The sequence below is a fragment of the Chiloscyllium plagiosum genome, unplaced genomic scaffold, assembly GCF_037043375.1.
Source record: "Chiloscyllium plagiosum isolate Xiang-an unplaced genomic scaffold, Cpla_swu_hap1 HiC_scaffold_10, whole genome shotgun sequence".
In the NCBI taxonomy this organism is placed as follows: domain Eukaryota; kingdom Metazoa; phylum Chordata; class Chondrichthyes; order Orectolobiformes; family Hemiscylliidae; genus Chiloscyllium; species Chiloscyllium plagiosum.
In genome coordinates, this window is record NW_028270148.1 from 102,198,321 (window position 1) to 102,213,285 (window position 14,965).

At 41.8% G+C, this 14,965-nt stretch overlaps 1 protein-coding gene across 1 annotated transcript in view; it reads left to right on the forward strand.

Moving 5' to 3' along the window:
* The window catches only part of cfap61 (cilia and flagella associated protein 61), a 240,219-nt gene that overhangs the window by 60,982 nt on the left and 164,272 nt on the right, over positions 1–14,965 (forward strand). The window contains exon 11 of the mRNA XM_087990980.1: positions 13,072–13,111. Within this exon, the coding sequence (XP_087847106.1) occupies positions 13,072–13,111 (40 nt within the window). The remainder of the gene's footprint in view (positions 1–13,071; positions 13,112–14,965) is intronic.

A 14,965-nucleotide genomic window follows, 5' to 3' on the forward strand; every position in this document is an offset into this window, starting at 1 on the left:
TCCTTTAAACTTTTCCTCTCACCTTAAGTTTATGCCCTCAATCATTTCCATCCTTGAAAAAAGTCTATCACCCTCGCCACGACACTCAATTTTATATATGTCTCAGGTGGCTTTCAGCCTCTGATGCACTAGTGAAAAACAATCCAAGTTTGTCCAACCTCTTCTTATTGGTAATACCCTCCAATCTAGGCAACATCTGATAAAACTCTGCACCCTTTAAGCCTCCACATTCTTCCTCTCATGTGACAACCAGAATTGCATACGATACACCAAATGAGGCATAACTAAAGTTTGATACAGCTGCAAAATGACTTACCAACTTTTATACTCAGTGCCCTGACCTATGAAAGCAGGCGTGTTATATGCCTTCCTTACCATCTTATCCAGTAGTGTTGCCACTTTTAGTGAGCTCTGGGCCTGCATCTCAATATCCCTCTGTGTGTCAAAGGGTCCTGCTGTTTACTGTGTACCTTCCTCTTTCATTTGACTTCCTAAAATACATACTTGACCTGATGAAACTCCATCTGCCATTTCTCCGCACAACTTTCCAATTGATCTTATCCTGCTGTATCCTTTGACAACCCTCCTCACTATCACCAATTTTCATGTGTTCTGCAAAATTTACTAATTGGCTCCCCTACATTTTCATTGAAATCATTTATATATATTAGAAACAAAAGAGATTCCAGGACTGATCCTTGCAGAACACTTAACTTGTAAACCTCAATCCAATCGCTCCTATATGTTTCCATGAAGTGTCAAGACCTAGTGAGTTTTTCTTAGTAATTAATAATTATTTTTAAAATTGAGAATTAAACCATAGCCCTCCTTTACAACCTTGTCAGAGACTCATATTGCATGTATGTGGGGAGCTAAAAAAACCTGAGACCTAATTAACATATACAAGATTAGCAAGAATACACTTAAGCATGACTTAAAAGGAATCATGACTATGCAAAATGTAAAGAGAAGCTGATTTTACAGAGGTTGCAGGCATCAGCTGGAAAAGTAAAAGGGACATAGGAATCCTTAAATTTGTTAAAAGTTTGGTCAGAAAGCATAGAAATGTGTAGTAAAGAACGTTGCTGTGGACTTAATCATAATGGCAACAAATTACTCCTTTGATGTAACACTCAATGAAGGTTTCCAAATAAGTGAAAACCTTGAAGTGTACTTATGGGACTGAAATTGAAGATAAATTCAATATACTTAATGATTACTTCCTTGATGTATTTATAAGGAAAAAAATACTAGTTCCATGCCCTTCATTATCAAGGACAATCCATGCAAATTTAATGACTTGACATCAATGAAATGAAGGTTCTGTGTAGGCTCAAATCAGATCTACCAGGATGAATGATGTTTACTTCTCGTTGCTAAAGGAGCAGATGACCAAATTTGTGAAGTGCTGTCATCATGAATACTGTGGAGGTCATAATGGATTTAAAGCAAGCTTTGCAGTGTTTTGGAGTACAGTTCAGTTTTATTCACCTTTCCCATGAGATTACCAAAACAGATCTGAAGCAATTTCTCTTAACAGTCATAACAGTGGACCAGAAACATTTGTCTTTTCTGTTAAATAGAATTCAGTAATAAATTTATCAACTTTTGTTTCAGCACTATATTCTAAAGCTTAAAGATCTCTTAATAGAACCATGAACAATCAAAATCAGTTTAAAAAGTGCTTTTTTCAAAACAAGGCTATTTCAGCTTATTGATGTTTTAAAATGTAATTTTTGCAGTGTTATGTTTTCGCTGCTACTCTTTCTTCAATATAGATTATGATGATAATTAATAAATTTGGTGTAATTTGGTAGAAAGGATATGGAGGGCAGATACAGACTTGGTTGTTAAATGCCTGGTTGGGGTTGAATGGAAAAGGGACATACCAGTGCAAACTCAAATTAATAGAAGTAATTGCAGTATGCAGATTAGTGAGGCCCTAAAACAAATTAAATGCTAGAGTTTGTTTCTGGCGGAATGCAATTAAAAAGCAGAAGCTATGTAAATTTTGAATTATACCTTGGTTAGAACACATTTGGAGAACAGAGAATAGTTTACATCTCGATGATATAGAAAGGATATTGATGCATTGGGGAAGATACAAAAAGTAATTAGAAGACATCAGTATCGCAGGGATCAGAAAAGGCTGAACAGGCAGGGGCTCTTTTCTCCAGAAGAGAGGTGAACTGTCACAGATCTTTAAACTAATGAAAGGGTTTGATTAGGTAACATAGAGTCAATAAAGTGTGGATGGAAAAAAGCACAGGAGGTCAAAAGCATCAGGAGCAGGGGAGTCATCGTTTCAGGTCAGGATCTTGCATCAGGACTGGGGAGGGGAAAGGGAGCTGAGAAATAACTCCGAGTTGCTGAAAATCTCTGATACTACTTGACCTGCTGTGCTTTTTCCAGCTCCACTTTTCAGAGCGAGGATTGCAGATGCTGGAAAGTCAGAAACTATCTCCAGGTAGCATAGAGAAAATGTTTCCACATGCGTGGGTCCAGAACTGAAGGTCATCAGTATAAAATAGTCACTGTAAATCTTGTATAGAATTCAAGATAAACTTGATTATCCAAATAATGGTCAGTATATGGAACATGCTATCACTATGTGTAGTTGAAGTAAATCAGCCAAGTCTATATGCATCAAGACATAGACAAGGCTTTGCCAAACGACAAACATCAACAAAAGAAAATCTAACCTTCTCTCCTTTGCATTCAATGGCATCATGTTGTTAATCCCTCACTGTCAATATCCATTGGTTACTATTGACCAGGAACTTAACTGGACTAGCCATATATAGTGTGACATGCCATTTCAGCAGTGTGAGTCAAGAGAGTACAAGCCAGGGGCAGCCAAGAAGGTAGGTTTGAATATTAAATACTTAGCTTATGAATTAGCTGAGCTAAGGCTGAAAAGGTGTGGAAGCAGACATGGGGACTGCTGGGTAAATGAACTAATATTCGGGCAGTGGCTAAACCTGAAACACAATACACGTGTAGTGTCTCCCACCCTTCCTCCTCTAGCCAAAAAGACTGAGTGGAGTGGTAGGAAAGTGCAGTTATTTTTCACTCTTTTGGCAATTTAGAGCGGGGGGAGGGGGGGAGGGGGTATAGAAGCTAGGGACGTTGCATGCTCCTCTTGCAGATTGTGGGATGTAAGGGTCACCACTAGTGTCCCTGCTGACTTCACCTGTGAGAAGTGCACCCAACTCCAGCTCCTCACAGACCACGTTAGGGAACTGGAGCTGGAGCAGGATGAGATTCGGATCACTCAGGAGTCTGGAGGGATGAAAGAGAGTCATAGAGTCATAGAGATGTACATCATGGAAACAGACCCTTCACTCCAACCCGTCCATGCCAACCAGATATCCCAACCCAATCTAGTCCCACCTGCCAGCACCCGGCCCATATCCCTCCAAACCCTTCCTATTCATATACCCATCCAAATGCCTCTTAAATGTTGCAATTGTACCAGCCTCCACCACTTCCTCTGGCAGCTCATTCCATACACATACCACTCTCTGTGTGAAAAAGTTGCCCCGTAGGTCTCTTTTTTATCTTTCCCCTCTCACCTTAAACCTATGCCCTCTAATTCTGGACTCCCCGAACCCAGAGAAAAGACTTTGCCTATTTACCCGATCCATGCCCCTCATAATTTTGTAAACCTCTATAAGGTCACCCCTCAGCCTCTGACGCTCCAGCGACAACAGCCCCAGCCTGTTCAGCCTCTCTCTACAGCTCAAATTCTCCAACCCTGGTAACATCCTTGTAAATCTTTTCTGAACCCTTTCAAGTTTCACAAAGTTTTTCCAATAGGAAGGAGACCAGAATTGCATTAAATATTCCAACAGTGGCCTAATCGATGTCCTGTACAGCCGCAACATGACCTCCCAACTCCTGTACTCAATACTCTGACCAATAAAGGAAAGCATACCAAACGCCTTCCTCACTATCCTATCTACCTGCGACTCCGCTTTCAAGGAGCTATGAACCTGCACTTCAAGGTCTTTTTGTTCAGCAACATTCCCTAGGACCATACCATTAAATGTATAAGTCCTGCTAAGATTTGCTTTCCCAAAATGCAGCACCTCGCATTTATCTGAATTAAACTCCATCTGCCACTTCTCAGCCCATTGGCCCATCTGGTCCAGATCCTGTTGTAATCTGAGGTAACCCTCTTCGCTGTCCACTACACCTCCAATTTTGGTGTCATCTGCAAACGTACTAACTATACCTCTTATGCTCACATCCAAATCATTTATATAAATGACAAAAAGTAGAGGGCCCAGCACCGATCCTTGTGGCACTCCACTGGTCACAGGCCTCCAGTCTGAAAAACAATCCTCCACCATCACCCTTTGTCTTCTACCTTTGAGCCAGTTCTGTATCCAAATAGCTAGTTCTCCCTTTATTCCATGAGATCTAACCTTGCTAATCAGTCTCCCATGGGGAACCTTGTCAAACGCCTTACTGAAGTCCATATAGATCACATCTACTGCTCTGCCCTCATCAATCTTCTTTGTTACTTCTTCAAAAAACTCAATCAAGTTTGTGAGACATGATTTCCCATGCACAAAGCCATGTTGACTATCCCAAATCAGTCCTTGCCTTTCCAAATACATGTACATCCTGTCCCTCAGGATTCCCTCCAACAACCTGCCCACCGCCGAGGTCAGGCTCACCGATCTACAGTTCCCTGGCTTGTCTTTACCGACCTTCTTAAACAGTGGCACCACGTTTGCCAACCTCCAGTCTTCCGGCACCTCACCTGTGACTATCGATGATACAAAGATCTCAGCAAAAGGCCCAGAAATTACTTCTCTAGCTTCGCACAGAGTTCTCGGGTACACCTGATCAGGTCCTGGGGATTTATCCACTTTTAACCATTTCAAGACATCCAGCACTTCCTCCTCTGTAATGTGGACGTTTTGCAAGATGTCACCATCTATTTCCCTACAGTCTATATCTTCCATATCCTTTTCCACAGTAAATACTGATGCAAAATATTCATTTAGTATCTCCCCCATTTTCTGTGGCTCCACACAAAAGCCGGCTTGCTAAGCTTTGAGGGGCCCTATTCTCTCCCTAGTTACACTTTTGTCCTTAATATATTTGTAAAAACCCTTTGGATTCTCCTTAATTCTATTTGCCAAAGCTATCTCATGTCCCCGTTTTGCCCTCCTGATTTCCCTCTTTAGTATACTCCTCCTTTCTTTATACTCTTCTAAGGATTCACTCGATCTATCTTGTCTATGCCTGACATATGCTTCCTTCTTTTTCTTAACCAAACCCTCAATTTCTTTAGTCATCCAGCATTCCCTATACCTACCAGCCTTCCCTTTCACCCTATCAGGAATATACTTTCTCTGGATTCTTGTTATCTCATTTCTGAAGGCCTCCCATTTTCCAGCCGTCCCTTTACCTGCAAACATTTGCCTCCAATCAGCTTTCGAAAGTTCTTGCCTAATACCGTCAAAATTGGCCTTTCTCCAATTTCGAACTGTAACTTTTAGATCTGGTCTATCCATTTTCATCACTATTTTAAAATGAATAGAATTATGGTCGCTGGCCCCAAAGTGCTCCCCCACTGACACCTCAGTCATCTGTGCTGCCTTATTTCCCAAGAGTAGGTCTAGTTTTGCAACTTCTCTGGTAGGTACATCCACACACTGAATTAGAAAATTGTCTTGTACACACTTAAGAAATTCCTCTCCATCTATACCTTTAACACTGGTAGTCCCAGTCTATGTTTGGAAAGTTAAAATCCCTGACCATAGCTACCCTATTATTCTTAGAGATAGCTGAGATCTCCTTGCAAGTTTGTTTCTCAATTTCCGTCTGACTATTGGGGGGTCTATAATACAATCCCAATAAGGTGGTCATCCCTTTCTTATTTCTCAGTTCCACACAAATAACTTCCCTGGATGTATTTCTGGGAATATCTTCCCTCAGCACAGCTGTAATGCTATCCCTTATCAAAAATGCCACTCACCCTCCTCTCTTGCCTCCCTTTCTATCCTACCTGTAGCATTTCTATCCTGGAACATTAAGCTGCCAGTCCTGCCCATCCCTGAGCCATTTTTCCGTAATTGTTATGATATCCCAGTCCCATGTTCCTAACCATGCCCTGAGTTCATCTGCCTTCCCTGTTCGGCCCCTTGCATTGAAATAAATGTAGTTTAATTTATTAGTCCTACCTTGTCCCTGCCTACCCTGACTGATTCGCTTCTGTTCTCAGCTGTACCCGTCTCAGATCGATCTCTTTCCTCACTAACTCCCTAGGTCCCACACCCCCACCTTACTAGTTTAAATCCTCCCAAGCAGTTCGAGCAAATTTCCCTGCCAGTATATTAATCCCCTTCCAATTTAGGTGCATTCTGTCCTTCTTGTACAGGTCACTTCTACCCCAAAAGAGATTCCAATGATCCAAAAATGTGAATCCTTCTCCCATACACCAGCTCCTCAGCCATGCATTCATCTGCTCTATCTTCCTATTCCTGCCCTCACTAGCTTATAGCACTGGGAGTAATCCAGATATTACTACCCTTGAGAACCTCCTTTTTAAATTTCTGCCTAACTCTCTGTAATTTTCCTTCAGAATCTCAACCTTTTCCCTTCCTATATCGTTGGTTCCAATGTGGACAATGACCTCTTGCTGGCCCCTCTCCCCCATGAGAACATTCTGCACCCTCTCTGAGACGTCCTTGATCCTGGCACCAGGGAAACAATACACCATTCTGCTTTTTCTCTGCTGGCCACAGAAACGTCTGTCTGTACCTCGGACTACAGAATCCCCTAACACAATTGATCTCTTGGAAGCCAACATACCCCTCGTTGCATTATAGCCAGTCTCAATACCAGAAACTTGGCTGTTCGTGCTACGTTCCCCTGAGAATCCATCACCCCCTACATTTTCCAAAACAGCATACCTGTTTGAAAAGGGTATATCCACAAAAGACTCCTGCCCTAGGTGCCGACCTCTCTCACCCTTCCCGGAGTTAACCCATCTATGTGACTGTATCTGAGACTTTCCCCCCTTCCTATAACTGCCATCTATCACATACTGTTGCTGTTGCAAATTCCTCATCGCTTCTCTCCGTCTCTCCAACCGATCCACTCGATCTGATACAATTCGCATCCAACAGCATTTATGGCAGATATAATCCGCAGTAGCCCTTAAACTCTATTTAAACTGCCACATCTGACAAGTACATATCACTGCAAAGGCCATTTTTGCTCCTTCACAATCTACAGACCCAGAAAATAACACCATCTTATTCCTCTACAAACACTGCCCCAGGTTAAATTAATAGCTATGGCTTATATTTTAAGTTTAATCAAGGGACTTATCTCCAAAAACGTATAATCAAGAAAGAATCCACTATACTCACTACAGCAGCCTTTCTCTTGGACAGACTTAAAACAACAATTAATTTATCTGATTCTGTGCTGTGAACTTCGCCCAACAGTTCCTCCAAGATTAGTTGTGAATTTCACTGTTTGTTAATTTTCCCAGATGCACGCCGATGTTCAGCGATACACAAATTCAAACAGCGAAGGCAGTAACTGTGCAGGTTCTCTCTCTCTCTCTCCTGCATTGCCCTCACCATGTGCTTCCTTTGTCTACTCTTCTCCCTTTTAAAACTACTGTTGTTTTGACTTTTGTTTTTCCAAAGTTCCAAAACAATGCAACAGCATATAAAACAGTAATTGCTGCTCCTGGAATTCGAGGAAATCACCTCCAGCACCTAAAATACCTCAAAAAAAGGAGCAGCTCTTACAGCCAGAAATGTTTCCTGTCCTCCATCTTGGATTACCCAGAATCCTTGGAAGGGACGCAGTTCCACCTGAGTTCCAGGATAAAGGTAGCTGGGTGACAGTCAGAAGAGGGAGAGGGAATAATCAGCCACTGCAGGGATCCCAGTGGCCATTCCCCTCAATAATAAGTCTACTGCTTTGGTTTCAGCAGAGGAGACAACCTACCAGGGGAAAGTCACAGCGGCCAGGTCTCTGGCACTGAGCCTGGCTCTGTAGCTCAGAAGAGAAGGGGGAGAATAGGAGCGTGATATTGATAGGAGATTCAATGGTTAGGGGAACAGACAGGGGATTCAGTCGTCATGAACGAGACTCCTAGATGGCATGTTGCCTTCTAGGTATCAGGGTCAGGGATGTCTCGGATTGAGTCTACAGGATTCTTAAGGGGAGGATGAGCAGTCAGCAGTCGTGCTACACATCGATACCGATGACATAGCTAGGAAAAGGGATGAGGACCTGAAATATGGAGTTAGGTTGGAAGCTAAAAGGCAGGACAAGCAGAACATAATTTCAGAATTGCTACTCGTGCCAGGGGTTAGTGAAGCTAAGAACAGAGAGTAAGTGCAACTGAACATGTGGCTGCAGAGCTGGTATAGGAGGGAGAGCTTCAGATATGTGGATCATTGGGCTACCTTCTGGGGAAGGTGGAACATGTACAATGAGGACGTGTACCAATATCCTGGGGAAGAGGTTTGCTAGAGCTCTTCCAGTGGGTTTAAACTAGTTTACCAGGGGAATGGGAACCAGAGCTACAGATCAGAGGATGGTGTAGCAGGTTAACAGGCAGATACAGCGTGCAGAGTCAGTAAGGAAGGTTAAGACAGTTGATAGGGCAAAGTTGCAGTGTGATGGGTCGAAGAGAGTCTATTTTAATGCAAGAAGTGTCAGGAGTCATGAACTTAGAGAATGGATCAGTACTTGCTGCTATGACGTTGTGGCCAATACAGAGACTTGGATATCACAGGGCAGGAATGGTTGTTGGATGTGCTGGGGTTCAGATGTTTCAATAGGGAGGGAGGTAAAAGAGGTGGGGAAGTGGCATTGCTAATCAGGGATAGTATAACAGCTGCAGAATGAGATGTCATTGAGGAGGGATTGTCAACTGAGTCAGTATGAGTGGAAGTCAGAAACAGGAAAGGAGCAGTCACTTTATTGGGAGATTTCTATAGACCCCTGAAAGCAACAGAGACAGAGGAGCAGGTTGGGAGGCAGATTATGGAAAGGTGCAGAAGTAACAGGGTTGTCGTCATAGTGACTTCAACTTCCCTAATGTTGATTGGAACTTCCCTAGTGCAAATAGATTGGATGGAGCAAATTTTGTCAGCTGAGTCGAGGAAGGAATGGGCTCAGTGGTTAGCATTGCTGCCTCACAGCACCAGGGATCCGAGTTCAATTCCAGCCTCGGGTGACTGTCTTTGTGAAGTTTGCACATTCTCCCAGTGTCTGTGTGGGTTTCCTCCAGGTACTCCGGTTTCCTCCCACAATCCAAAGATGTGCAGGTTAGGTGAATTGGCCATGCTAAATTGCCCATAGTGTTCAGGGATGTGTAGGTTAGGTTCATTAGTCAGGGGTAAATATAGGATAGGGGTTACAAGGTAGCCAGGAAGGAAGTGAAGAATGGACTTAGGAGAGCTAGAAGGGGGGCATAACAAAGCCTTGTTGGGTAGGATTAAGGAAAGGTTTTTGCCCGAAACATCAATTTTCTTGCTCCTTGGATGCTATCTGACCTGCTGTGCTTTTCCAGCACCACACTCTCGACTCTAATTTCCAGAATCTGCAGTCCTCATTTTCACCTAGGATTAAGAAAAAAACCCAAAGCATTCTACATTTATGGGAGGAACAAGAGGATGGCCGGAGTGAAGGGAGAGCCGATCAGGGATTGTGAAGGGAACTTGTAACTGGAGTCGGAGGAGGTAGGGGAGATCCTTAATAAATAGTTTGCTTTAGTATTCTCTACTGAGAGGGACCTTGTCATTCGTGAGGACAGCGTGAAACAGGTTGATATGGTCAAACAAGTTGATGTTAAGAAGGAGGATCTGCTACCTCCTTGAGGAAATTTTGAAAAACATGAGGATAGATAAGTCCCCCCAGATCAGACGGGATATACCCAAGGTTACTATGAGATACGAGGGAAGAGATTGCTGTGCCTTTAGCAATGATCTTTGCGTCCTCACTGTCCACTGGAGTAGTACCAGGTGATTGGAGGGTAGCAAATGTTATTCCCTTGTTCAGAAAGGGAATAGGGATAATCCTGGAAATTACAGGCCAGTCAATCTTACATCGATGGTGGGCAAATTATTGGAGAGGATTCTGCGAGACAGGATTTATGATTATTTGGAAAAGCGTAGTTTAATTAGAGATAGTCAGCATGGCTTTGTAAGGGGCAAGTCATATCTCACAAGCTTTATTGAATTCTTTGAGGATGTGACAAAACACATTGATGAAGGTAGAACAATGAATGTGGTGTATATGGAGTGTAGCAAGGCATTTGATAAGGTTCCCATGGTAGGTTCATTCAGAAAGAAAGGAGGCATGGAATACAGGGAAATGTGCCTGTTTGGATACAGAATTGGCTGGCCCATAGAAAACAGAGAGGGTGGTAGTAGATGGAAAGTATTCAGCCTGCAGATTGGTGACCAGTGGTGTTTCTCAGGGATCTGTTCTGGGACATCTATTCTGGTTTTTATAAATTCTTTGGATGAGGAAGTGGAAGGGTGAGTTAGTAGGTTTACTGATGACACAAAGGTTGGTGGAGTTGTGGATATTGTGGAGGACTGTTGTAAGTTGCAACGGAACATTGACAGGATGCATAGTTGGGCTGAGAACTGGAGGATGGAGTTCAAACTGGAAAAGTGTGAAGTGAATGCAGATTACATGGTTAAAGGCAGGATTCTTGGCAGTGTGGAGCAAAGGGGAATCTTGGGGTCCATATCCAAAGATCCATCAAAGTTGCCACCCATGTTGAAGAAGTCCTTATGCCTAGAATGTTGATTCTCCTGCTTCTCAGATGCTGCATGAACTGCTGTGCGTTTCTAGCACCACACTTTTCAACCCATGTTGATAATGTTGTTAAGGTGTATGGTGTGTTGGCTTTCATTAGCAGAGGGATTGAGTTAAAGAGCTGCAAGGTTATGCTGCAGCTCTATAAAGCCCTGGTTGGACCACACTTGGAATATTGTGTTCTGGTCACCTCATTATAGGAAGGATGTAGAAGCCTTAGAGAGGATGCAGAGGAGATTTACCAGGATGCTGCCTGGACTGGAGGGAATGTATTCTGAAGAAAGGTTGAGGGAGCTAGGTCTCTGCATTGGAGCCAAGAAGGATGAGAGTTGACTTGATAGAGGTGTTCATGATGAGAGGCTTAGAGTAAATAACCAGATACTTTTTCCAAGGGTGAAAATGGCTGTCATGAGGGGGCGTAATTTTAAGGTGATTGGAGGAAGGTTTAGGAGATATGACAGAGATAGGTTCTTTGCACAAAGACTGGTGGGTGTGTGGAATGTACTGCCAGCAGCGGTAGTAGAGTCAGATACATTGGGGACATTTAAACAACTCTTGGGTAGACACATGTATGATCGCAAAATGAAGGGTAAGTAAGTTAGTTTGATTTTTGAGTGGCACAACATTGAGGGCCGATAGGCCTGTATTGTGCTGTACTGTTCTATGTTCCAAGTTTTAAGAATACATCAGAAACTGGAAATTCTGCAATAATTAACTCACTTCCTGACTCAAAGTCTTTTCTCCACATACAAAGCCCATCAGGGCTATGATAGAAGGTTCTCCATTTGCCTGGATGTTTGTAGCTCCTACCACATTCAAGTAGCTTAATACTGCCATCCAGGACAAAGCATCCCTCCTGATTGATACTCACCAACTGCTTTAAGCATTCACTTTCTCAAAGACAAGTTACCTTCAACCAACATCAATGCAGAATCCATCAACGATCAGCAGCTTCAAAACTCATGACAACTATCACTTAGAAGGGCAAGGGCAGTAAATGCATGGGGATAACCTGCCTACAAGTTCCCCTCAAACGTCACATACCACTGACTTGAAACTATATCACTGTTACTTCATTGTTACTATCAAAATCATGGATCTCCCTCCCTGACAGCACGGGATTTCCCTATACCAGGTGGATTGCATTCAAAAAAGTAGCTCACGATCATCTTGTCAGATACAAGTAGGTATGGGCAACAAATGTTAGCCTTGCTAACAATGCTCATCCCATGAAGTAATCATTTTTCAAAATTGTACTTAAGGGTATTTAAGGGAGTCTAGATAGGAATATGAAGGATTTGGTGATAGGGTTAAATGAAGTAGGTTACAAATTTTTTTATATCTAAAAGTGCTGTGACATGCAACTGAATTTTTCCTCATCATCACAATATTATTTTGTTCATCTATTAACCAGTACATTACAAGTTTATATGATCAGTATACATATTAAGAATAAGTCATTTGGCCTCAAGCATGCTCTGCCATTCAATTAGATTATGGCAAATCTAATAGTGTTCTCATTTCCTGTCTCCCACACCCTCACAACCAACATCCACTGCCCCCTCCTAAACAACCTATGACTTCCAAGTCAAAAATCTACTGGTGAGTTAATATTCAACAGCTTTGTCTCCAACACTGAGGTAGGTAAGAGAATTCCAAATGCCCAGACAGCACCCTCTGAAGAAAAACAAAAAAAAATCTCATATGTATGGAGGAGGAGAGTAGGAGGGCACTCATGTACACAATAAGTGTTAGCATAGACCAGTTGGTCTGAATGAACTATTTTTATGCTGTACATTTGATGTAACTCAACATGTGTTCTGTTAGCTTTTAAAAGTGGATTACAGATAGTAATTCATTTTCAGATTCAGAAGCCAAAAATGTGCAAGCTTTGACGTTATCTCAAATTCTTGCTTGATTTCGGTACTTTGTAGTTCCAAAAATGTTTACGTAATCTCAACAAATGTTAGCAATTCATTGTTTGACAAATATTTCAAACTGTAAAGGAAAATAGTGCAAGGTTTGCTATATTTAAAATTATTACAACATTAGGTTGTTTTCCACAAAGACCCTGTTTTGTATAAATTCTGTACTTTAACAGAAGTAACAGCTGTCTTGAAAATGCTAACTGTACTATAGTTAGTTACATGTAAGTAGTCAAATAAAGACCCATACTAGATGTTCTGATTGACTAAATAAACATTGGTTACCAACTTCTAAAGCAAACGTTAAACATTGTCTTTTTGTGTTCAGGTCTCAGGATTTTTTGCCCTACATTTTTAATCTTTATCCGGTAAGTGAATTTTAAATACTTTTCTGAATCAGTATTATTTTTTTCTTATTCATTCATGGCAGGTGAATGTAGCTGGCTGGGTCAGCATTTATTGCACATGCTTGCGGTTTTCCGAAACACTTAGGCTACATCATAATACATCTTGTATGAAGATTTTGTACTGACCTGTCCAAGCTACAAGAATTGCATGGTTTTTGTCCTGCTCTCATAACACACTCACTGCCTATCTTAAAAGCAAAATACGAAGACTAATCTTCATCCTGAAAGGTGAATTGACATCACATCAAACAATCTATAAATAATTGAGTTAAAGCTGAATACAGTATCAAATCCATTCAGATCTCTTTGGGCCTTTGGGAAAAAAACCCGTGCTTGGCCCAAATGGAATAAAGTAGATTTAAAAGCGAATTTTTTCTTCCCAAAGGACCTGAACTCAGTACGTCTGCAGGTCCACTTTCAAAAGGATATTCAGCTTCTGGATGTGTGGATAAAGGATACATGACCCTGTAATAGAATAATTTGAGGTGTGTCTCAAATTTGTTTTCTGTCCATGATGGCTTCAATTTTAATCTTTGAGATAGGTTACAGAAATTGGGAAAATACCTGACTTTCCTTACCCTCCTCAGTAGAAAGTGCATGCAAAGATATAATCATCATTGCCAGTCAGTCATTGGGTGCAGCACTAAGTCAGGTCAGCTGACCTGGGAAGCAGGGTTGGCAGGTGCCAAGGCAGACCGTTCCAAAGGCTTGTTTTGATATTGTGAGAGTTATTCCAGTTACAATGAAACATTAAGGCCCTGAAGCCTTTCTGTTCCACATTCCTGTTCATGTCCCAAACAGACCTCAAGCCCCATTCCTGCCACCTCATACTTCTGTATCAGGTTATAACCCTCCACTCCACTCATTTTCCCTATGCCAAGCAATGGCACTTCCATTCACTGTACACTGTATAGAACCAATAAGCCCACAGTGACATTAGAGTCTGTAAAATACCTGCAAGATTGTCAATTATTCATTCCTTTTCAGCACGTTAAAATAAAAACATCATTTTATTCCAGGTCAATAAAAGTATCAATCCATCCATAGAGTTTACGGCATCACTAATAAAGAATGTAAACTCCTGAAATCTCTGAACCTTGATAAATTAACATTGGCATTTGACAGCAGAGTTTAGAATGCTAGAACAGTCAAGCAATTTTTGCCCTTGGTTCAGGCGTTTCTACAAAATAATGGATTTCTGGGCTCTTGATCAAGCCTCATTATATTTTAAGGGTAGGTCAGAGAACAGGGTTAAAATAAACTAGGACAGCAGGTGCAGATGCTGTTGTAAACCCCAAATCACCTCTGAAAAATCAATCATGGAGCTGACCAATTAGAAAAGGCTTGAACCCTGCATACATGGGACAGATGAATTCTGGGAAACCTGCTCCTCTAATCAGAAAATGCCCAAACCTTATCAGGGTCTGAGTGACATGGCAATGGTGAGATTTATGGTAGAATCAGATAATCAGTATAATGTGGCTCAATGTTGGGAGTATCTCAGCTTTGACTGGCAGAATGGCAAATTTCTCACTAGGCAGCAATTTCCAATTAAGGGAGATTATTACTTGATAAATGTAATGTCAGCAGTCCAATATACCTCATTAATTTGCAGGTTCCTTTCAATCTAAATGCATTAAACAAGCTAGACATCAAGAAAACTCAACTTGGAAATCAGAATGGCTACCTGGCAAATTCAACTTGCCACTTACTCCAAGGATCTACGTGTTGAACACAGCAGCAATATCTGAGGGCATGCTGTATGAACCCTGGCCAACACACCCCATGTCCACATGCATTGGTATCTGATATGTG